Below are 25011 nucleotides of genomic sequence, written 5' to 3'. Positions count from 1 at the left end.
CCATCCTGGCTCAGATCACACTGACTGTGCTGTTGGGAGCATCCTCCAGGGTGGATGTTCAGGATTATCTCCACCCTGGGTTATTCCCACACTGCACAGGTCCATAAGTGAGCAATTAAGCTGTGAGGATGGAGGAAGGGAGCAGAGGATGAAATCAGTGGCCTGGGTGCAGAAGATTGGATTAAAAGCTCTGCATGTGCTGGTTCTTGGTTTAAATCGTCTCCTGTTGCTCGTGCTCCAACTGCATCCATGGAGCTGATGTCATGGGAATTTTAAGGTCGTGAAAATGTGGGAACAGGTGTCCTATAGAATAAATACTCAGCTCCTCAGGTCCTGGCTGGCTTCTGCCTCCTGCCATCCAAGATCCCAGCAGGTTTTTTTCCTGATCTCCAGCACCTCCTGCTGCTGGAGTCTGGCCCTTTCCGCCCAGCAATGCTGAGCCTGCTCTTCCCTGCGCCAGGCTCGGGCAGTCACTGAGGTAAGGGCAGGGATTTATTCTGGGAGTGCTCCCTGCACTGCCACGGCCACATCCTGCTCAGCTCTGAGTGCAATTGTGCAGCTGCTTCAGAAAACTCTGCTTTTCCTTGGGCTGGTTTATGGTGGCTGAGCACTGCTGAATGCTCTGCAGCCTGCTGTCAACAAACTGCAGAAAAAGGGCTCCTGTTAGCAAGAAACTCAGGAAAAACGGCTCCTGTTATCAAAAAAACTGAGGAAAATGGCTCCTGTTATCAGGAAACTGAGGAAAAGGGGTCCTGTTAGCAAGAAACTCAGGAAAAAGGGACTCCTGTTATTGGGAAAGTGAGGGAAAAAGGGCTCCTGATATCAAAAAGCTGAGTCAAAAGGGCTCTTGCTAGCAAGAAACTAAGCAGAAAGGGCTCCTGGTGTCAAGAAACTGAGGAAAAGGGCTCCTGTTAGCAAGAAACTCAGGAAAAAGGACTCCTGTTATTAGGAAATTGAGTAAAGAGGGCTCTTGTTATTAAGAAACTGAGGAAAAAGGGGTCTTGTTAGCAAGAAACTAATCTCAAAGGGCTCCTTTTGTCAAGAAACTGAGGAAAAGGGGCTCTTGTTAGCAAGAAAATGGGAAAAAAGAGCTCCTGGTGTCAAGAAAATGGGGAAAAAGGCACTCCTGTTATCAGGACACTGAGGGAAAAGGGCTCCTGTTATCAGGAAACTCAGGAGAAAGGGCTCGTGTTATAAAAACACTGAGCAAAAAGGGCTTGTGGTGTCAAGAAACTGAGGGAAAAGGGCTCTGGGCTCCTGTTTTTAAGAAACGGAAGGGAAAACGCTGTTGTTATCAAAAAATTGAGCCAAAAGGGCTCTTGTTAGTGAGAAACTAAGCAGAAAGGGCTCGTGGTTCCAAGAAACTGAGGAAAAAAGGGCTCCTGTTATCAGGAAATTGAGGAAAAAGGACTCCTGTTATAAAAAAGCTTAGCAAAAAGGGCTCTTGGTGTCAAGAAACAGAGGGAAAAGGACTCCTGTTTTTAAGAAATGGAGGGGAAAAGGCTGTTGTTATCAAAAAAAAAATGGGCAAAAAGGGCTCTTGTTAGGGAGAAACTGAGCAGAAAGGGCTCCTGGTGTCAAGAAACTGAGGAAAAAGGGCTCCTGATAGCAAGAAAATGGGAAAAAAGAGCTCCTGATGTCAAGAAAATGGGGAGAAAAGGGCTCCTGTTATCAGGAAAGTGAGGGAAGAGGGCTCCTGTTATCAGGAAAGTGAGGAAAAAAGGCCAGATTCTCATGGTCACTGGGAGTGGTGCAGAGGATGGAGGCTGGTGGGAGGGTTTGGGCTTGGCTTGGGTTACAATCAGAGTTGTTTAGGCTGGAAAAGCCCCCCAGGATCATGAAACCCCACCTTTAGATGAGCACAGGCCCAAATAAAGGAGTTTGTTTTTGCTGGAGCATCCCAGAAGTGCTGCAGGAATTGGTGAAGGTGGCCGTGCTGTGGGGCAGAGCTGGCTTTGTGATTTCTCATCACTGTCACTTGTGCCCACTGGGACAATATTCCTCCGCTTGCTGTGCCCTAAACCAGGGGATCCATTTCATTTTCTGTGCAGAGCATCACATTTTTAAGACCCCTTCTGCTTTGGGGCTGGATTTCACGGTGTGTCAGACCCACACCCTGCTCTCTGAGTGTTCTCCTCTGAGCAAAAATTATTTTGCACACAGAGAAAAAACTCTGAGCAGAAACTGCCTCAGGTGTTGGGAAACACCAGACATCAAATTGAAGGATTTGTGGATTTATTATGGGAAGTTCTGGAAGGTGATTTCCAGCATAACTGAGGGATTCAGCTCCCTCTCTCTGTCTCCTTTTTGTGCTTTCCTGGGGCACAGGGTGCAGCTCTTTAGTGCCTGATGATGTCCAGTGGCCTCATAATTGGAGATTTTCCTACAGCAGCCCTGGAGTTTGTGGGAATTACTTCCTTTCACTGAACACAATCCACAATGTGATCACAGAGTTTAAAGCAGCTCCAATATTTGCCACCACAATTAGCCATGCTTTGGAAAGAGGAATTTGCATTTAATCTGGATTTTTTTTTTTTTTTTTGTTTAAAGCAGCTCCAATATTTGCTGGTTTTACACCATGTGGGATTCATATTCTCTGAACCTGAGAGAGCAGAGAAAAGAATGATCAAAACAATTCTTATCTCAATTGCTGCTCTCTCTGCTTCTCTCAGGTTCAGAGAATGTGAATCTTCCAACACCACACTCAGCCATGCTTTGGAAAGAGGAACTTGCATTTAATCTGGATTTTTTTTTGTTTAAAGCAGCTCCAAAACCTGCTGGTTGTACACCACACTTAGCCATACTTTGGAAAGAGGAATTTGCATTTAATCTGGATTTATTTTTTTTAAGCAGCTCCAATATTTGCTGGTTTTACACCATGTGGGATTCACATTCTCTGAACCTGAGAGAAGCAGTGAGAGAAGCAATTGAGATAAGAATTGTTTTGATCATTCTTTTCTTTGCTTCTCTCAGGTTCAGAGGATGTGAATCTCACAACACCACACTTAGCCATGCTTTGGAAACAGGAATTTGCATTTAATCTGGATTTGTTTTTTAAAGCAGCTCCAAAACCTGCTGGTTTTACACCACACTTAGCCATGCATTGGAAACAGGAATTTGCATTTAATATGGATTTTTTTTTAAAGCAGCTCCAATATTTGCTGGTTTTACACCATGTGGGATTCATATTCTCTGAACCTGAGAGAAGCAGAGAAAAGAATGATCAAACCAATTCTTATCTCAATTGCTTCTCTCAGGTTCAGAGGATGTGAATCTCACAACACCACACTTAGCCATGCTTTGGAAAGAGGAACTTGCATTTAATCTGGATTTGTTTTTAAAGCAGCTCCAATATTTGCTGGTTTTACACCAAACTTAGCCATGCTTTGGAAAGAGGAAGTTGTGTTTAATCAGGATCTTTTATTTTTTTTAAAGCAGCTCCAATATTTGCTACTTCTACACCACACTCAGCCATGCTTTGGAAAGAGGAATTTGCATTTAATCTGAAATTTCGTTTAAAGCAGCTCCAATATTTTCTGATTTTACACCAAACTTAGCCATGCTTTGGAAAGAGGAATTTGCATTTAATCTGGATTGTTTTTCCTGTTTCCCTGCAGGATTCTGGCCACTGCTGGGACTGATTTTGACCTGCGGACCCTGCGAGCTGTGCGGGTGCTGCGGCCCCTGAAACTCGTGTCAGGAATCCCAAGTGAGTGTTGTGCCCACGTTGTGTCCCAGCCCAAGGGCTCTGTAGGTTTGGGGTGTTATTGCTTTTCTCAGCAATATTTTCTCCCCTTGCCTCTTTGGGGTTGGTTGCTCCTGCCCTCAGCAGGGTCTGGTTGTTTCTCGTCCCATTTTGTGCTGATTTCAGCTCCCAAATCTGCAGGTGAGGATTGGGATTTGTCCAAGGACCCTTTTGTCTTTGGGGGTGAAGGAATTCTCTGGGGAGAGCAGACCTGAGAGCTGAATTTTGCAGCTTTCAGGCTTTTCAGCTTGGATCTCCTGATGGTTTTGATCAGCTGAGCATCCTGTGCTGGGCATTTGACCCTTTTAGTAAAGCGGAGATGGGGTCACCATTTGTGGTATTTTCAGGGTCCTCTGGATGGAGGAGGAATTGAGAATCTGACTCCATGTTCTTAGAAGGCTAATTTATTATTTTATGTTACTATATTATATAAAAGAATGCTACACTAAACTATACTAAAGAATAGAGAAAGGATACAGACAGAAGGCTAAACAAGATACTAATTAAAAACCTGTGACTCTCCAGAGCCCTGACACAGCTGGACAGTGATTGGTCATTAAATCAAAACAATTAATATGTTGGATAAACAATCTCCAACCACATTCCAAAGCAGCAAAACACAGGAGAAGCAAATGAGGTAAAATTGTTTTCCTTTTTCTCTGAGGCTTCTCAGCTTCCCAGGAGAAGAAATCCTGGCAAAGGGATTTTTCCAGAAAATATGACAGTGACAGGGAGAAAATTAAGGGAAAGAGCAGGTGGGATCTGGCCTTGCCTACTGATTTATGCATTTTGTGTGTGTACCTGAGGGGTCTGAATGCTGAGTGAGGAGCTGCATCATGGCCTGAAACCATCCCAGTGCCCACATCGTGGCTTTCTGCCTTTTTCTGTCACAGTCACAGCTGCTCTGCCCCCAGCAGGGATCACTCCTAGGAGCTCTTTCATTCCTGGACGTGGAATAGAGAGGTTTGTACCCTCCAGCAGGAGCTGCGGGAAGGAGCTGCGGCACTGTGGGATGCTCTGGTGTTCTCTGGATTCACCTGGGGGCAAGACAGCACCAACAATTCCTGAAATCATGTTCCATTCATGGGCAGGGCTTCAATCTGAATTCCCAGCCAGGACAGATCCTTGGAAAGGTGGCATTTGTTAGCAGGTCTCCAACAAGAAGATGGTGCTGCATGTTTTTCCCTGGACCTTTTGCCTGTGCAAGGTGTGGCAATGACAGCCTGAGGTTGTCACAGAAGTGAGGTGGCCCCTCAGAGCTGTCCCTGTCCTGCTGTGGGACACGTGTTCCACCTGGGGATGTGTCCTGGACCAGCACAACACCTCCCCACAACAATTGCTCTCAGGTTTTTAGTGATGTGGTGAAAGCTGAATATTTTATAGGGTTTTTTTTTTCTGTAATAAATGCATAACCTTGATGTGCAACCACCCACAAACACAGAATATTCTTCCCTTTTATTCCCTCGGTGTTCTTCCTGTCAAAAAGACTTTGCTGCTTTTTTAAATGTCTGTGCCCATCTCCATCTCACTGGTGCTGTACAAGGTGGCAGGACAAGGATGATCCTTCACCCCCCAGCCCTCAGGACAGGCCACCAGGGCAGCTGCAGGGTTTTGTGTGCAGGTTTTTGTGTGAATGAAAACAATAATTATCTGATTGCTGCTCCTGTGTTTGTTTGCTGCTTTGGAATGTGGCTTGGACATTGTTTGCCAATAGGTGAATGTTTGATTTGGTCCATGTGAATTGTTTTAAAGAATGACCAATCACAGCCAGCTGTGTTGGACTCTGAGCAATCAGTCACGAGTTTTTCATTATCATTCTTGTTAAGCCTTCTGTCTGTATCCTTTCTGTATTCTTTAGTATAGTTTTAGTTTTAGCAGGACGTTATCAGCCACCTCCATCTCCAGCCTGCTCTCCTTATCTCCCTGCCTTTAACTGAAACGAGTGCCAGGGCTGGTGACAAAGCTGTGGATGGGCAGCCTTGGGTGTTTCTGCAGAGCAGGGTGTGACAGGGACAGCAGTGTCCCTTGCAGGGGGAGAGAAGCTCCTGAGCAGCCCCCAGTCCCTGGCACAGGGATCACATCCTCTCATGGGGCTTTACGTCCCTCCTCCACTTCCAAACTCAGTGACAAGATCAGGTGCTGGGCATTCTCTCTTTGCCCTCACTCTGAGCTCCTCAGCACAGGTTTCCACTGCAGTCCAGACCCTGCCTGATCTCTCCCAGCACCACCATAATCCTCCTTCCAGGGAAATGTTTCAGCCTCGTGTCTATAGACACAAATTGGAATTTATTTTGGCAAATATCTGCAGGGGACCCTGGTGCAGCTAAATAATTGTATTAGCTGAGGTTTAATCTCCTGCTGTGGTCTCACTTTCATTTCAGTGCAGTCAGACAATAACAGTAATAACAATTCAGCACCAATTTCTTAATTACCACTGAGTCCAGCCACGGTGTGAATTTGGTGGGATAAAGCTGACACTTCCAGCTTGTCTGGAAACTTCCATGTCTGGACACTTCCAGCTGTCCAAAGCTGACATGTCCAGCATGTGGAGAAGTGGGACTAAATTTTTGTCCCCCTGCTCTACACCAGACTGGCTTGCTTGGCCCTAAGGTAGAGTTCAAAGCTGCACCACAGTTGCCCCAAGGACTGGGCTCAGCTTCAGGAAAAACCCTGTGAGTGCCTCTGAAGCTTAACAAGCCACTGGATCTGTCACTTGAAGAAAAGACACCACAAAAGGAGAACCCCCAGCTGTCTCTCCTGCTCTCATGGCAGGAAATTGTTTCATAGCACCCTGGGAAGAGCAGCATTGCTTGGTATTGCCAATGCTCAGTTGGACAGCCCCTGTCTCCCACCTTCTCTCCACTCCCAAGGCCCCATTTTCCTCCCCTCCCTGAGGTGTTTTTGTGTCCCCACAGGCCTGCAGGTTGTCCTCAAGTCCATCATGAAGGCCATGGTGCCCTTGCTGCAGATTGGGCTGCTCCTCTTCTTCGCCATCGTGATGTTTGCCATCATCGGGCTGGAGTTTTACATGGGCAAGTTCCACAAAACCTGCTTTTCCAACGAGACAGGTGAGCTCTGCCCTTTGGACCTACCCCTCCTGCTTCTGTGCTGCTTTTCCTTTTGCCTCATTCCCTGCATTCTCCCCCTCCTTACCCACATATTCTGAGAATTACACAGAATTTTGTGCTTACCCTACACGGGCTGGGAAAGATTTTCCTCTCTCTGATGCCACAGTGCTGCTCCCAGTCTGCCCAAGAGTGACATGAAAGTCCTTAGGGCCTCCTATCCCAAAAGAATTTTCTCATAGCAAAGCACAGAACAAAATCCCTGTTGTTTCTTATTAATTAATGGTGTCTGTCTAATTTTCCTTGGGTTTTGCTTCATGCACATTGAGTTTCCTGGGGAGCTTTCTGGGGAAACTCTGGTGTGGAATAGTAAAAGACTGAAAAGTCTGGGAGCAACCAAAAAATAAAAGGGCTATAGATGGGAGGCAAGGAGTCCTTTGATGGAGAAAGGATAAAAGTGACCTTCAGAGAAGGGAAACTGGGCACTGAAGAGTAAATGGTGTGTCTGCCTGGGAGTGAGTGACAGAGCCCAGAAGATGGAGGTGGAGAAGGACGATCCCAGAGATTCTTGGCTGGGAACAGCTGTGTCAAATCAGGGAATCATGGAATGCTTTGGGCTGGGAGGAACCTTAAAGATCATCGTGTTCCACCTCATTCCTTTATAGCAGTGTTAATATGTGTTTATTACCTGATAACACACATTAAAATGTTATTCTTATCTCCAAACCATTGCATTTTAAGGTGCAATCGACTTGCTTTAAAACACAGCCTTGTATTTTCAGTCATTATCACTAAGAGGTCTTAATATTGATTTATTTCCTTGCAATCCAATGGTAATAAAAGAACCCTGCCAAATCTCTGGGCATCCCTCACGGTGCTTTCTGATGGGAGCACTTTAATACACTCAGTGTACACAGAGATTTGCAAAGGGAATTCTTGCTCATGTTCCTGTGGAATGCTGGAATAACATAAAGCAGGTTGTGAAGGAGATGTGACTTGTGAGAAAATTCTGGCAATTCCTGCAGGAAAGGAGGTTTTGGGCTGGATTTGCTGGAGGGAGAAGTCCCTTTGTGGGTAATGTGACCCCTGTGAGGGGCTGTGACAGTGGGGACAGGGACAGCAGTGACAGGATGGGTGTGGGGGGAGCAGCAGAATCCATGCTGAGGTGGAGGGGAGGGTGAATCCTGAGCAGGTTGGGGCTTGCCAGGAGCATTTTCGGGTCTGTTAGACTGCAAACAAGGCAGAGGATGTTTGTGCATCCCTTGTGAGCAGGAGGCAGCTGCAGGCAGAGCCCGAGGCTCTCCCTCACGGCTGACACCTGATGAGGGAGGATTTTCATGAGGGAGGATTTTCATGAGGGAGGATTTTCTGCCCTCCCCAGAGCAGTGCAAAAGGCCAACATCCCCCCCAGAGCCATGTGTGCTCCCTGCACACTCATCTCTGCCATCAGCACTGACCAAGAGAGTCTGGGCCAGGTGTGGGGACCCAGGACAGGTTTTTATCGTGGCTAATGTCATGTGCAAGCTCCTCTTGCTGGCTGGGTGCATTCCAGCTGGAACTGGGAGCATGGCTGGAGCTCTGCTGCCTGAGCTGCATTTCAGCAGCTCCTGGCTCCTTGTGAGCTGTGGTTTGTTGTAGTTGAGATGATCACAATATAAAGCAACACACTCCGTTTTCAGAAGGCTTCAAACTGTTTTTATTCTAGCCTGCATGCTTTTTGTACATTCTTACAAACACATCAGTTTACACTTTGCTCATTGGTCAGGAAAGACAAACAAAGTGCTCATTGGAACAGGCAGTTGCATGTTTCTCTTATTTCTCCTTCTTTCTTTCTTGGTTTCTGTGTCAATGACCTTGGTAGAAAATTCTTTCAGGGTTAAATGTGGATCCTCTGCTCAAACTTCTCTCTGTAAAACCTCTTGCACTGTGGCAACAACAACGTGGCCCTTTAAAAACCCTTTTAATGCTCCCCCAATCCCAGCTCTCTAAACAGGGACATCGCTTGGGATATTTGCTTATTGTATTTGTGGGGTTCCCAGACAAAGGAAAGAATGATGAATCTGACACCATGTTATTAGAAGGTTAATTTATTACCTTATAATACTATATTATGTTAAAGAATACTATACTAAACTATACTAAAGCCCCTCAGCCGGCAGGGGAAGGGGCTCTGGGGGAGCTGAGCTGGCTTTGGGTGAGTTCTGAGCATCCCTTCCAGCTGCCAGGCAGGAAATGGTGTTTCTGGAAAGGAGAGGGCGGTGAGGTTTCCTGGCACTGCATCCCCTGGGAGCAGAGCAGCAGAACAACCCACAAAGCTTTTGCAAACCTAAGTGCTCCTCATCTCACAGAGGTGCATTAAGGAGCCTGGGCAGAGACCACGGGCTCCAAACCAGCCTGAGGGTGGAAATGTGAACTCATTAAAGAGATGCCTCTGGTAGGGGGTGGAAAATGGGAGGAGGGAAAGCTGCTTCTGCTTCTTTCTGTTCCAAATCCCCAAAGTGAGCAAACCCCTGGGATTTTTTCTGGAATCGGGACCCAGAGGGACCAACTGTGCACCATGAGGGGACCAAGCAGAGGTGTCAACACTGAGCGCTGCTCTGCTGAGCCAATAGCCTGGGGAGGTCAGTGATGAACTGCAGCACAAAGTGGTGCTGGGCACCAAAATATGGCCAAAGGGTTATCCAAGGCCTTTCCCCTTCAGCCTGACTGTTCTGAGCTGGAAACATGGCATTATTGTAAGGAAAAATGGGGAAAACTCAGTGGCTGTTTTGCTCCAGTCTTGTTTCCCTCTCCCTGCACCCTCCTTGCTGTCCTGCTCTGCTGACACAGGATTATTTTTAAGCACCTGATCCAGCCCAAATGCCCCAAAGCTGTTCCAGGAGAGAAGGGCACCATATTTATTTCCCATTTTTCCTTGAATTTCCCCCTTTTTTGTTTTCTCCAGCCGTGAGGAGTAAGGGCCAGTTCTGGTCACAGTTTTAAAAAGGAAAAAATCCCCCACCCAGCCCTTTGTGGTAGATGTGCAGTGCATTTTCAGAGAATTCCCTGGCAGCAAAAGGCCAAACGAAGATGAAACTGGATCCTCTTTTAATGCACACTCACAAACGGTCAGCAGGAGCCAGATTTGGCATTTTCTCCTCTCACCAAGCCCTTGTGAGAGCCTGTGGTGACCCATCTGGGAGCTGGAGGTTTGCCCTGCACTGAGGTGTTGAGTCAACAGGAAAGTGTCACATATATATTTATATATCTACACACACTTCTGCTCCACTGTGACAATTTTGCTTTCCTCCTGCAGGCTTTGCTCTGTGGAATGATTATTCCTAATTTTTGTTAGTGCTGCTCCTTCTTTTCCCCCTGGTGAACTGGATTTTGTGCCGTTTGCTGCTCCATTACCATAATGTGTCCCTCTAAAAACCCTTTAATGCCTCCCCCAATCCCAGCTCTCTAAACAGGGACATCGCTTGGGATATTTGCTTATTGTATTTGTGGGGTTCCCAGACAAAGGAAGGAATGATGAATCTGACACCATGTTCTCAGAAGGCTAATTTATTATTTTATGATATTATATTATATTATATTATATTATATTATAATAAAGAATTCTATACTAAACTATACTAAAGAATACAGAAAGGATACTCACAGAAAGCTAAAAAGATAACAATGAAAACTCCTGACTCTCTCCAGAGTCCTGGCACAGCTTGGCCCTGATTGGCCAAAGAGTGAAAACAACTCCCAGCAGAATCCAATGGAACAATCACCTGTGGGTAAACAATCTCCAAACACATTCCACATGAGCACAACACAGGAGAAGCAAATGAGAGAAGAATTGTTTTCCTTTTCTCTGAGGCTTCTCAGCTTCCCGGGAGAAGAATCCTGGGCAAAGGAATTTTTCTAGAAAATATGATAGTGACATTTCCTTACTCTGAAAACCCAGCACTGGAGTTTTCCAGCCTGCAGCACTTCCCAGCTGAGCCTGGAAGGTGCTGGGATGGTCCTGGCCGTTCCTGGTGCTCCTTCCTGACAGATTTGTCCACCTTGGCCTCCTCTGTGTCTGCAGTGAGGCTCAGCAGAGAAGCACCTTCCCACTTGGATCCTTTCCCTCTGTTTGGAGCAGAAATGTGGAGCTTCTGGAGGAGCTGGAGTCCTCCAGTGCTGCCTTGGGGTGACACCAGGGGCTCCTCATGCAGCTGTGCTCGAACATCTGTACCAGGGCAATTCTGGGGCACTCCACACCCCCAAACTGGCACTAGTGCAGAAGGGTGCCCTTTTGCTTTAATGCTATAGGGCAAATATTTAGCACTTTGAGGGTGTTTGAAGTGTGCGCTGTTCCCAAAGCCCCGCTTTTACCACACTGTTGGTTTTATTTTTCGTGGTGTTGGTTTATTTTGGGGTTTTGGGGGGAGTTTTGTGTGGGTTTTTTTTGGGGGGGGTTTGTGTGGTTTTTTGTTGTTTTTTTTCATGCTGCTCTTACACCATTTCCAGGCCTCTCAGATGTACTGGGCTGTCACAAGCCAGAAATTATTTGCAGTTTGGAAGCCTCTTCTGCCAGGTAACAAGTGGCAGAACAAGAGGAAATGGCCTCAAGTTGCCTCCAGGAGAGGTTTAGACTGGAGATTAGGGGGAATTTCCTCACTGGAGGGATGGTCAGACATTGGAAGGGGCTGCCCAGGGTGGAGTCCCCATCCCTGGAGGTGCCCAAAAACATGTGGATGTGGCACTTGGGGACACTGGCTAGTGGTGCTGGGTTGATGCTTGCACTTGGTGATCTTAGAGGTCTTTTCCAACCTAAACAATTCCACCATGTGAGATGGCAAAATACAAATTTTGGGCACTTCAGGGATGGCTCTGCTCCACTCCCACTGACCCACCTCCCACAGCCCAGCAGTGTGGAAATGATTACAGGGGCACAACAACTTTTCCATGTCCATAGTGGCACAAAGAAACCCAAAATGTGAATTTAATCCTTGCAGTGGTGCCAGGAGGATGCAGCAGCACCAGACAGGAACTTCTCAGGATGGTTCCAACAAGCAGGAACTTCTCAGGATGGTTCCAAGCAGGAACTTTTTAGGATGGTTCCAAATAGGAACTTCTCAGGATGGTTCCAGCAAGTAAGAACTTTTCAGTATGGTTCTAAACAGGAACTTCTCAGGGTGGTTCCAACAAGCAGGAACTTCTCAGGATGGTTCCAATCAGGAACTTTTCAGGATGGATCTAAACAGGAACTTCTCAGGATGGTTCCAACAAGCAGGAACTTCTCAGGATGGTTCCAACAAGCAGGAACTCCTCAGGATGGTTTCAAGCAGGAACTTTTTAGGATAGTTCCAAGTAGGAACTTTTCAGGATGGTTCCAACAAGCAGGAACTTTTCAGGATGGTTCCAATCTGGAACTCTTCAGGATGGTTTCAGTCAGGAACTTCTCAGGATGGTTCTAAACAGGAACATCTCAGGATGGTTCCAAGGAGGAACTTTTCAGGATGATTCCAAGCAGGAACTTTTCAGGACGGTTCCAACAAGCAGGAACTCCTCAGGGTAGCTCCAATCAGTAACTTCTCTTCCCTCTCTGCAGGTGAGGAGGTGGGGGATTTTCCCTGTGGAGAGGAGCCTCCTGCCAGGCAGTGTGAGAGCGGGACCACGTGCAGGGAGTACTGGCAGGGCCCCAACTATGGCATCACCAACTTTGACAACATCCTCTTCGCCGTGCTCACCGTCTTCCAGTGCATCACCATGGAGGGCTGGACCGACATCCTCTACAATGTGAGTGCCCTGCTGGGGCTGGGGGGGGTTGGCTGGGAAGAGATGGTTCTGGGAAGAAAAAAGTGTCTTATTTGTGTGGTTTTCACCTCCTGAACCCCTGCTTTTGAGGAGGATCTTTCCTTTTTTCCTGAGGGTCTGTTTCTGGTTGAGTCTGTGGTGCTTTGAGGGTGCAGAGTTGCTCAGCTATGGGATGAATAGGAGAAGGAGGATGCAGCAGCACCAGACAGGAAGTCTTCAGGATGGTTTCAGTCAGGACATTCTCAGGATGGCTCCAATCCAGAACTCTTCAGGATGGTTTCAGTCAGAAATTTCTCAGGATGGTTTCAGTCAGAAAACTGAAACCTGAGTGGTGGCAGTGCAGGAGCTGGTGTCACCCCAAGGTGCTCCTGTGCTCTGCTGGGTGAGTAGGAGCAGGTTCTCTCAATGCCCCAAAGAAATTCCAAATTGTACAAAACTGTATGGCAAAAGCAGAAACCCCTTCATATTTTGTACCTGGAGGTTTTCTCTCCTGACTGGGTGATCAAACTTGTTACACCGAGCTCCAGGACTGGTTTTGCTTAGTCCAGTCCAGTTTTACAAAGCCCTATCACTCACCTTCAGCCCTGGCATGACTCTGTGGGCTGCAGAGAAGATGCACCAGGCTGAATTCCTGCCTCCTGCAAGGCAGGACCACCACTGGCACAGCCTCTTGGCTGTTCTGTTTTGCTCTCCCCAGTTTTACAAAGAGCAGGATGATTTCCCCCAGCCTCTGCTGGCTTCCAGGCAGTGCAAGGCTCTCATTTGAGGGTGTAGTTTATATGGAAAAATCCCTAAGTCAGGCATTACTGATGCCCTCAGCCCATTTCTCTGGCTGCAGGGATGATGCTGTGCTCAGTTTTCTTCATCTGTGACTCCAGAGCCCTGCTAGCCCCTTCAGTCCTTCCTGGGAGGGTTTTTGTTGCAACAGGAAAGGATTATCCTCAGCCACAGTGAATTGCCAGGTACAATTCTGCTGTGTTTGGAGCCAATAAATGTGATTTATTCCCTTCTCCCTTCCTTGCTCAGTTCCTCCATTTATTCTCAGTCTCTGACCACTTAAAGCCATCTCTAAAAGATTTCTCCCCTCACCCTAAAGGTTCACCACACCACCAGTTTCTCCCTTTCTCATTCAGCATTTCTGCTCCTTCCTCCTGGTGCCAAGCGTTTTAAGAAAAGCCCATTAGCATCCTGGCTGGAATTGATTAATCAATATGTGGTGCATGAGATCATCTTCTCCCAACCTGCCTCTCGTACCACATGCAAAACCCTGAGCTTACTATGGGGGTATTGATTTTGGGGGCTGATTGAAGCTGTTGTAGTTTCATTCTGGATACCCATGAATTGGGAGCAGGTGCTTGGACTGTGACAGTCCTGCTGCAGAGTTGGACTTGTTGGTCTGAGACCTCAGCTCAGGGTTTGGTGCTTGGATCTGGCAGATCTGAGGGGCTCTGGATGTCCTCAGTGAGGGGAGGCTGAGTGCTTTGTGCTGTGCCATGGGACACTCAGAAATCAGTGATGCCAGGAGCCACCCCTGCCGCCTGTCCCTTGTCCCCAAGGGCTGCCAGCCCCTCCGTGTGCTGCTCTGCTTGCTGAGGACCTGGCTGTGCTATTGCAGCTTGGAAACAGAGAAGCTGTGGGCGGGGAAGATCCTCTCTGTGCAGCCCTCAGCCTTTTCACAGCTCCACTCATGTGCTGCTTTCTGGCCTCTTGTTTCTTGGTTTGGTGTCTTCTGTGCCTACTCCAAGTCCATCAAATTGAAAACAGGAGACAAAAGCCCAGATTATGCTGCAGCAGGGACTGGAAATCCTCCATGGGGCGTTTGTGGATGCATTGTCAGGCTGTGCACAGGCAGCAGCAGTGAAGCCATAGAATTATGGAATGGTCTGGGTGGGAAGGGATAATCCCATCCCACCCCTGCCATGGCAGGGACACCTCCCACTGTCCCAGGCTGCTCCCAGCCCTGTCCAGCCTGGCCTTGGGCACTGCCAGGGATCCAGGGGCAGCCACAGCTGCTCTGGGCACCCTGTGCCAGGGCCTCACTGCCCTCACAGGGAACGATTCCCTATTCCCAAAATCCCATCTAACTCTGTTCTCTCTCACTTTGAAATCACTGCCCCTTGTCGCGTCACTCTGCCCATATAAAAAGTCCCTCTCCCTCCTTTTCATAAGTTCCTTCAGGCCCTGCCAGGGGCTCTGAGCTCTCCCTGGAGCTTCTCCTCCCTGGGTGAGCATCCCCAGCTCTCCCAGCCTGGTTCCAGAGCAGAGGGGCTCCAGCCCTGGAGCAGCTCTGTGGTTCTGGACTGGCTCCAGCAGCTCCAGCTCCTCCTGATGTTGAGGACCCCAGACCTGGACACAGAACCCTAAGCGGGGTCCCACAAGGGCAGAGTAGAGGGGGGAATCACCTCCCTCATCCTGGCCACTCCTGTCGGTGGAATCCATCCATCCTGCTCCAGGCAGTGCAGAAACTGCCCAGGGATGCAGCTTGAACCCTACTGGACCCAGACTGGGAAGAATCTGGAAGATATTTCCCCTTGAATCCAGAGCTGGCAGAGTAAGTGAACCCCTTGACAAAGGAGGAGTGTCAGAGGTTATTCCTTGTTCAGGGAACTCTGATTCACCAACCCAGCTCTCCACTCCTGAGGAAAATGGTTTTTGTTGGCAAAATTTTAAAAGTTTTCCTGTCAGCCCCAGGCTCCAGTGTCCTCAAGGAGAGCAGCATTCCCCTGCTGCAGGGTACTCATCAGAGCTGAGCTGTGCACCTGCTTTTAATCTTTTCCTTAATTAAGATTTGCAAAAGGCTGTGGGACCATGGGAGGCAAGATGTGGTCTATGTAAACTGTGATTAAGCATTAGTAAGAATAAAGGAGCTTTTTCTCCTGCTAACTCATGAAAGCAGGGAAAAACACACAGTTCTGGGGCCCCAAACATAATGAGGACATGGGACTGTGGGAGCAAGTCCAGAGGAGGCCAGGAAGTTGGGAATAGAGCACCTCCCCTATGGACACAGAAGAAGACCCAGAAGCGGTTGTGGAGAGACCTCAGAGCTCCTGCCAGGGCCTGAAGGGGCTCCAGGAGAGCTGGAGAGGGACTGGGGACAAGGGATGGAGGGACAGGACACAGGGAATGGCTTCAGTCTGACAGAGAATGGGGTTAGGTGGGATATTGGGCAGGAATTGTTCCCTGGCAGGGTGGGCAGGCCCTGGCACAGGGTGCCCAGAGCAGCTGGGGCTGCCCCTGGATCCCTGGCAGTGCCCAAGGCCAGGCTGGACAGGGCTGGGAGCACCTGGGACAGTGGGAGGTGTCCCTGCCCATGGCAGGGGTGGGATGGGATGAGCTTTAAGGTCCCTTCAACCCAAATCTGTGATTCTATAAACCCTGCTAAACCTCAGGCTTAGCTGAGCTCTTCCTTCAGCCCTTCCCATGAGTGCCACCAGCACAGGCTGGCTCAGGTTGGGGTAGATTTGTACCCCTGCTTGTACAAACCCCTCCCTTGGTGTTGCTGGAGCAGCCAGCCCTGCTGGGACTGAAATCCCTGTGCTGCCAGGCAGTCTGGGACTGAGACCCATTAGGGGAAGGCTGAGGTTACAACTTCTGCCTTAATGGCCCATTCATTTCCTGCTGCAAAACGTCTGGATTGATTGTCCTGCCTCAGCAGGGCTCTGTTCTCACTCCTCTCCTCCTGCTGCACTGGGGGTGCTCAGGGCAGCCAGGGCTTTACTGGGATGTCAGGTGTTGTATTTGCAGGGACCCTTGTGGCAGGAAGGAATGATGCATCTGACTCCATGTTCTCACAAGGCTAATTTATTATTTTATTATGCTATATGATATTAAAGAATACTATACTAACTATACCAAAGAATTCAGAAAGGATACTGAATGTTAAAAAGATAACAATGAAAACTCATGACTCTTTCCAGAGTCCTGACACAGCTTGGCCCTGATTGGCCAAAGAGTGAAAACAACTCCCAGCAGAATCCAATGGAACAATCACCTGTGGGTAAACAATCTCCAAACACATTCCACATGAGCACAACACAGGAGAAGCAAATGAGAGAAGAATTGTTTTGCTTTTCTCTGAGGCTTCTCAGCTTCCCAGGAGAAAAACCCTGGGAGAAGGGATTTTTCCAGAGAATGTGAATGTGACATCAGGGAGCAGTCACTGGGTGGGATGTGCTTCACCAGTTCAGCACTCATTGAAATCTGGGAGGGTTTGCTCTGTCCTGAAAGCAAATTGGAGGCTGAGAAAGTTGGGCTGTGATGGCACCAGGCAAACTCAGGAGTTTGGTGTCACGGGTGTTCAGGAGAGAGGGACTGGGGTTTGATGGCTTGGCTCAGGTCTGTCAAAGTGAGGGGTTTGTTGTGAGGGATTATTCAGTCATTCCCAAAGGATTGAGGTGACTTTAGAGGTGGTCCAGACCCAGCTTTCCTACAGATTAAGAAAGTCACAGCATCAAAGGTTTCAGCACAGCCTTGCAATTGGAAACCTACCTTGTAAATATTCACTCCTTGTCCTGTGATAAATTGAGGAATTAGGAGAGCAAGAAGAAAGCAAGTTCACAAATCCCAGCCCGTTTTTACCATGCTGATCCACTATTTATACTTCCAGAGGCTCTTCCTTTTAATTGGGGCTCATGAAAGCTTTCTAGCAAGGCTTTATCTGGGAGGTGATTTATGCTAGAAGCAAAGAGGCTGAATCATCAGTAGGGTGAAACACTTCAATAATAAGCTGGGGAAAAGAACTTCCTGCCTCAGCAGCACAAAAGCATTGGAACAATGACTCCAACCAAGCTCCTCTGAGAGCTGCAGGTTTGTCTCAGCTGTGGCTTGTTTGTGCTCAAAGTGTCCAAGGAGCAACAAGTGGTTTAGGAAAGCTGGTGATGGGGAAGAACATTTTTTTTCCAGCAAGTGGAGCACCTCCTGCTAACTCCAAGCTTCAGCATCATCTGGGAATGTATTAAAATAGAGCAACCCAACTGTTTTCCTCAGGATGGGAGCCCAGTGCTGTGGCCAGGCTTTCAGACCAACCCAGTGCAGACAGGTCAGAGACCCCTCAAGCATGGGCAGAGCATTTTCTGGACCACGAAATTAGGGAAGAATCTGCTCCAGCAGCAGCTCACTGTGGGGGACAATGCTGCTCAGGGGGCACATGCCCTAGACTTGACTTTGTGCAGCTGGGCCCAGCCCAGTGCCAGGCTGGGCTGGTGGCAGGAGCTGGGTCTCTCTCTGCAGTGTAGATGCAGCAATAATTGGGTTGGTGCAGCTGTTCTGCATCTGGTGTGCTGGTGCTGGTGCTGGGGCAGTCTCTGCTCTGGGCTCTCTGCTTCTGGGTGGCCCTTTGAGCTTGTGGTGTTCACCTGGAGCATCCCACTGGCCTTGGGGTGACACAGGACACCACAGGTTGCTGCTGAGGCTGGCTGGGTTGGAAAAGACAGATGTGTGCTAAGGAAGGCAGGAGCCTCCCCTGAAATGGAAAATGCAAACCCCCTCCCTCTGAATTGTTTTAAATTTTAAATTAAGGGGCTCTCAGGTAAGGATATGGGAGCAGGAATAACAGTTCTTTAATAGGAAAACTAAAAATACAAATGCAATAGTACAAAACAAACCACTGCCAGAGTCAGACCATGCCCTGCCCCCCTGTGTGTCAGGGGGTGGCACAGCCCCATCCCATGGGGGCTCAGCCCTCCTGCAGTGCCAGCTGTGCTGCTGCTGGAGCAGGGATCCTGCACAAGGGGGGAGTTTTCCTCTGCAGCTCCGGGGCTGCTGCAGATGGGCCTGGGCTCCCTCTGGCAATGCAGGGCAGCAGAAAGCTGCTCCTCTGGCAATGCAGTGGGCAAAGGCTGCTGTGCTGCTCCAGGCTCAGATTGGATCCAGGTAGGAATGCTTGGCTCCTCCCCTGGGCACAGCATCTCCCCATGGGATGCTGGAATTGGATCAGCCCTGCAGGGACACTCAGTGGCCATGGACAGCAGAGATCTCCTGGAGGGAGATTGGCTGTGGGAGAGATAAAGAAAATTGCCCAATGGACAGCAGAGAACTGCCCCAGCTCTGACATATACACATCCCCAAAATAGAATACACACCCCCCACATTATGTGAATTTATCCATTAATTTATTCATTATCCCCATGAAGTGTCTGGATGTGCTGCATTTGTTATCATGCTTTGAGCAGGGCTCTGACAGTACCCAGGGGCTGCTGCAGCTGGGGGAAGTTGGCGCTGCTGAGGGAGAATATTTCCAGTGTTGGACTCCATGGGCAGAGTCTGGGTGAAGAAATCACTGTGCTGGGGTGGGAGGAAACAATGGCACTGCCCAGCAAGAGAAGCTGTGCTGCCCCGGGATCTGAGTCCTCCTGAGCCCTGTTTTTCCTCCAGATCTAGTTTTCAAATTAAGATAATTTTTGGATCAGTTTAGATCCTCTTGTTTACGTGCTTGGTGTTTGTGAATGACAGTGATTCATCTATTGCTAATATGGGCTCTGTGGAGGTGGAAAACCTTTTCAAGAGGAAATAGTACAACTCTGCTTTCCTTTTCTGAGCAGTAATTCCCAGTTTTGCCCATGCAAGAATATTGCAATGCTCTGATGGCCCCAATGAGGCGAGAGAATGATGCATCTGACTCCATGGATATCAGAAGGCTAATTAATGACTTTATTATAATATATTATCCTATACATCTAAAACTGAATCTGCCAAGCACTCAACTCTGCTCACACTGCACAGAATCTTGTGACTGTCACCCAACAGTTCCCCCCACACACACACACAGTTGGCCCTGACAGGCCAAGGAAACAAAACACCATCACTCTGGGTAAACAATCTCCATATTGCATTCTGCTTTGGCACAAACACAGGCACAGCAAATGACAAGAATTGTGTTTTCTTTCTCTGAGGTTCAGAGAATGTGAATCCCAGAAATATTCTTGAGAAGAATAGTGCCTTGCTTTTCTCTGTGAAGAGAAATGTGGCTACACAAGAGCCTCACTGTCCATCATCAAACCCTCCACGGGTTGCCATGGGGAGCTCCCCTTGTTCTGCAAAGTGAGAAAAGCCTGAAAACTTCAGGGCCTGCCCATGAGTTCCTCAATCAAAATAATTCTTTTGCTAGGCTGAACCTAAGCATTCCTCACAGAGAGGAGCCAGCTGGGAGCCTGCCTGAGGGAGCTGCTGTGGGGCTGGCAGTGAGTTTGGAGCTCAGAGCTTCCTGGGATCCTCAGGGATTGGGAAGGGGTTGGGGCTCCTTGCTGTCCTTCAGAGCCAGCACGGTTTGCTGTGCTCTGTTCCCTCTGTGAGGTGCCTTTGATGAGCACCAGGAACTTCCAAAGGATTGAGAATTGTGTTTGTGGACCCAGAAAATCGTGGGTCAAACGTGCTCCATCTGGAGCTGTCAGACAGCTCAGTGCTGACGTTCAGTGAGCTGGGCTTTCACCTTTCATCTTTCCAGGAGTTCAAAGCTCCACAGTGGAATTTGCTTTGCAAAGCAGGGGCTCCTTGCAGGAGAGGAGAAATGTCAAAGTGCACCCTCGCTCTCGTTTGATCTTAATGGCAAGAGATTTTCATGTTTCTTCCATTTCCTACTGACAAATATTAGTGTCCAGTGGGTCTTCCAAGACTGTGGACTGGGCCTAACCTAATATGCTTGTGAGTAGGAATGAACAGTTCAAACAAGATATAAATCTACTTTAAATTGGATCCCAACTGGAACTTTACCCTCCCTGCATTAAAATAGCTTATGATTCACTTGGTATTTTTCATTCCTTTTTGTGTCTTTGAATTTCTTTATTCCTAAGATACAGAAATGAAAGGCTGGGATGTAATTGTTGTTCCATTTGCAGCCCAGCCCAGAGATGGCTTTGTTGGTGGGGTGTCACCATGATATTTTCTGAAAAATCCTCTTTGCCCAGGATTTTCTCCTGGGAAGCTGAGAAGCCTCAGAGAGGAATGAAAACAATAATTATCTGATTGCTGCTCCTGTGTTTTCTGCTTTGGAATGCAGCTTGGACATTGTTTACCAACAGGTGAATGTTTGACTGGTTCCATGTGAATTGTTTTTATTTAATGACCAATCACAGCCAGCTGTGTCAGACTCTGAGGAGTCAGTCACCAGGTTTTCATTATCATTCTTGTTAAGCCTTCTGTCTGTATCCTTTCTGTATTCTTTAGTATAGCATAATAAATATAATATAATATAATATAATATAATATAATATAATATAATATAATATAATATAATATAATATAATATAATATAATATAATATAATATAATATAATATAATATAATATAATAATCAGCCTTCTGAGAACATGGAGTCAGACTCATCTCTTCCCCTCGTTCTGGGGACCCCACAAACTCAACATCTTTGAATTTCTTTATTCCTAAGAAGATACAAAAATGAAAGGAAAACCCAGAGATGGTTTTGTTGCTGGGATGGTGTTTGGGCTGTAGGGGCACAAGAGACTCTGCTGTCCCAGTTTGAAGAGCTCACATGTGTCTTTTTGGGGTGTTTATAGAATCATGGAATGGTTGGGTTGGAAGGGACCTTAAAACTCATCTCATGCCACATCCACCATGGGCAGGGACATCTCCCACTGTCCCAGGCTGCTCCAAGCCCTGCCCAGGGGCACTGCCAGGGATGCAGGGGCAGCCACAGCTGCTCTGGGCACCCTGTGCCAGTGAAAGGTTTATTTGTGAAGATCAAACCTGTGACTCTTGGTCTCCATCACTCCCAAGTGTGAGCTGGGGGATCCAAGGTGATGTTCCTCAGGAGGAGTTTGGATGTGACCAGCACTGGTTACCTGGACCATGAGGTGATTTCCTGAGCAAACCCCCTGGATGGGGTGTGAGGGTGCAACTTGGCTGTGCTACAGAAATCAGAAGGGAAATAAATAACACAGAGCACATCCCCTCATCTCAGACTTGGATGAAGGCTCCTCTTTGGCTGAGATTCCTCAGGGCTCAAGAACCTCCACACTTTAAGCACCTCTGAAACCCTGCCAGATAAGGCTCACAGGTGACTTAAGTGTCCTTTTGCTGGCCCTTTGCTCAGAGTGTGGCTTCTTGGGGGCGGGGGGGTTGCACTTGGCTTTGCTCGTGGGGACTGTCACAGCTGATTTGGTGGCACAGTGACTGCTCCAGCAGAGCCTGTGGGATTCTGCAGGTGGCACTGGGGCTGCTCAGTGTCACTGGTGGGACTGCTCTGTGTCCCTGGTGTCACTGGAATTGCTCTGTGTCGCTGGTGGCACTGGGGTTCCTCTCTGTCACTGGTGTCCCTGTGTCACTGGTGGCACTGGGATTGCTCTTCTCTCTCATACAAATGATGAGCAGTTGTTCTGCTCTCTGTTAGAAGTGACCTGAAGCCAACCCACTGAATCCCAGACCCACAATTGCTGAATGTTGAGAGGAGAGAGAAGAAATGTTGTGTTTGCAATGGTGTCTGTGTGTCCTGGGGCTGGCAGCAGTGGTGTCTGTGTGTCCTGGGGCTGGCAGCAGTGTGTCTGTGTGTCCTGGGAGTGACAACCATGGTGTCTGTGTGTCCTGGCAGCAGGGTGTGAGGAGGTTCAGGGTGGGTTCAGGCTCCTATGAGCACGCTGTGCATGATCAGCTCTCCTTGTGAATAAATATTGACAAGCAAAGCTGTTTAACCAGCAGAAGTGTGAGCAGGCAGCCAAAGGAAAAGCTGCTGAAGGGTTTTCCTTTCATGGACAGGGAGAATAAGCACAAGGAGAGGCTTTGCTTTGCCACTCTGAACCCCACAGCACATTTCTGACATGGCTCCTTTATTGTTGCTGTTGTGTCCAAGGATCAAGTTTTGCTCCAGGTGAATGTGGGGTGTCAGAATCCAGGGCTGGAAGGGACCAGCACTGGAAAGCAGAGCAGGGGCTGGGCAAGGCTTGGCATTGAGAGCTGCACCAGAGCAAGCTGAGAACAAAAAAGGAGCTCTGCTCCCCCTGGCACACAGCTCAGGATTCAGCTGGGTCTTTGAAATGTGGAGATCTGGGAATCACAGCTGAAAGGATGACCAGGACTGCCCAGGACACCCCAACAATCCCTTCCTGGGATCTCTGGGAGTGTTTTCCAAATGCTCTGGCAGCCTCAGGGCTGTGCCCATTCCCTGGGGAGCCTGGGCAGTGCCAGCACCCTCTAGGGCAATCCTAAAACAGAACACATGTGGGAAGGGAGGAGCCAACAGATGAAAAATGAATGCTGCAACATGCAATGCCCACAGGTGTGTGAAGAAATGTCACCATGGCTTTGTCTGCAGCAGAGCCTGTTCTGATCTCTCAGCTTTCCAGAGCACACAGCATCTGCCTCACAGCTGGGCCACAGATTTGGTGTAAAATCCCCTCCAGCCCTGACCTGGGGAGATGTTACCCTTGGGATTTGATGCTCACTGGTGCTGAACCTCTCTTGTCACTGTGCATTTGCTCCTGGAGATGCCCAGGGCCCTGCTGGGGACAAAGCCAGCAGGGCACGTGTCACATGCTGGTGTCGTGCAGCTGTGATGGAGACGGGAGCTGAGCTCCTGAGCTGTGCCACGAGGTAATTGTGCTCCCTCTTTCTCCCTGCAGCTTCATAAAGAACAGAAAAATCTCCTAATGCTGTTAGTGCTCAATTACACTCGCTATCGAGTTAGGGTGATTTGAATTTGCTAATAAGAGCCAGCCACCTTCAGTGAGCACATAAATGATAATTCCCTGCCTGGAGCTGTGGGGTTAATGTTGATTTTGTTGATTTTGTGGCTCAGTATCACCAATCATCTGCAGGAAAGTAGGGCAGTGATGGCAGAGTTTGAAGCAGGAGCCAAGAGCCTGGCAGCAGCTCTGAGTGCAGGGCTGGTTTGTGAGGGAAGGGTTGATGGGGAGGGAGGAAAAATCTCTCCTGTGCATGGGGGTTTGTAGAAGGGGTACTGGAAGGCAGGGTCACACGTAGGGGTGACCAAACCCTCGCACAAAAACCCCAAACCAGCTCAGCCCAACTATTGACTTGAGCACAAAACCACAATGGGAGTTCTGGATGTGTGGAACCATCCCAACAGAGAGAGCCTGTTGTATTGCAGGGTGCCCTGGTGAAGGCAGGAATGATGAATCTGACTCCATGTTCTCACAAGGCTAATTTATTACTTTATGATACTATATTAAAGAATACTAAACTATACTAAAGAATACAGAAAGGATACTTACAGAAGGCTAAAAACATAATAATGAAAACTCCTGACTCTTTCCAGAGTCCTGACACAGCTTGGCCCTGATTGGCCAAAGAGTGAAAACAACTCCCAGCAGAATCCAATGGAACAATCACCTGTGGGTAAACAATCTCCAAACACATTCCACATGAGCACAACACAGGAGAAGCAAATGAGAGAAGAATTGTTTTCCTTTTCTCTGAGGCCTCTCAGCTTCCCAGGAGAAAAACCCTGGGAGAAGGAATTTTTTCAGAGAATGTGAATGACACAAGAACCCACACGTGGCCTGTGTGTCCCCCAGGACCCCCTTACACCCCTGCTATTGGCACACAGACATTTTGTCAGTTGAGATGTGCATTTCATCCATGTTTCCTGCTGGTTTCAAGCTTCCTCCCTTCCATTAAGTTGTTACAACCTGTGGTTATTTTGAGTATCAGATTTATTGTTATGTAGAAAAATCAGTCTTTTAGGTCACCCTCCATTCACTTAGCTGATCACTGGTGTGTGACAGACATCTCAGCATTTCAAATTTCAGAAATTCTTGTGTAAACAGACTCACCTACCACCCATATTGTAAAAATATCCAAATTTCTCTGTGCCTTAAACCCCTCCCTGGAGCTCTGCTCCAAACTCCCCTGAGCAGCAGATGGAGTGGATTTCTCAACTCCCTTTTTCCCAGGGAGAAGCCTCACTCCAGGCTTTGGAGTAGCAAACTTGCTACTAATGAGACCTGGTGGGGTGTAGCAGTCCAGGAGTGCAATAAATTGGTGTGAGCATCCACGGATTTGTAGGAAAAATCCCTCGTGGAGCACTGAACAAGCAGCACAAGCTTCTGTGAGGGGAAAGCACGTGGTGAAAGGAGGAATCTGCACCGCTGATGGATCCTGTGTGAGCTGTCAGCACGAGAACCCTACACCAGCCCCAGTTCTGCCCATTATTGCTGCTTTCCTCCTGGGTTCTGGGGGGCTGCAGGCCCTGTTTGAATTCCCAGCTCTTCTGAGGGATGCAGACTTTGCCTGCTTCCTCTGAAAGGTTTGCAGAAACCCAAAGATGCTGGAATAGGAAATGTGGAGCAAGCCTAAGGCTGAAATGACTTTGGGATATTTAAATGCCAAGAGTGGTGCACATTTGTGCCCATGCCTGGGTCTCCATCCATCTGGGAACACAGCCTGGCTGACCCCGTGCTCATGTGGGCATTCCCTCCAAGCTTTGGGAATCCATAAAATCAGAGGGTTTTGGGAAAG

At 48.2% G+C, this 25011-nt stretch overlaps 1 protein-coding gene across 1 annotated transcript in view; it reads left to right on the top strand.

Annotated features, from left to right (window-relative positions):
• LOC115910801 (voltage-dependent N-type calcium channel subunit alpha-1B-like) overlaps positions 1–25011 on the top strand; it is a 328893-nt gene that overhangs the window by 117227 nt on the left and 186655 nt on the right. The window contains 3 exon segments of the mRNA XM_030961242.1: positions 3618–3709; positions 6661–6813; positions 12380–12567. Coding sequence (XP_030817102.1) covers positions 3618–3709; positions 6661–6813; positions 12380–12567 — 433 coding nt within the window.

This window comes from Camarhynchus parvulus, chromosome 17 (genome assembly GCF_901933205.1).
Source record: "Camarhynchus parvulus chromosome 17, STF_HiC, whole genome shotgun sequence".
Lineage (NCBI taxonomy): Eukaryota > Metazoa > Chordata > Aves > Passeriformes > Thraupidae > Camarhynchus > Camarhynchus parvulus.
The sequence above is the reverse complement of the archived record's forward strand: the minus strand, read 5'-3'. Positions and strand labels throughout refer to the sequence as shown.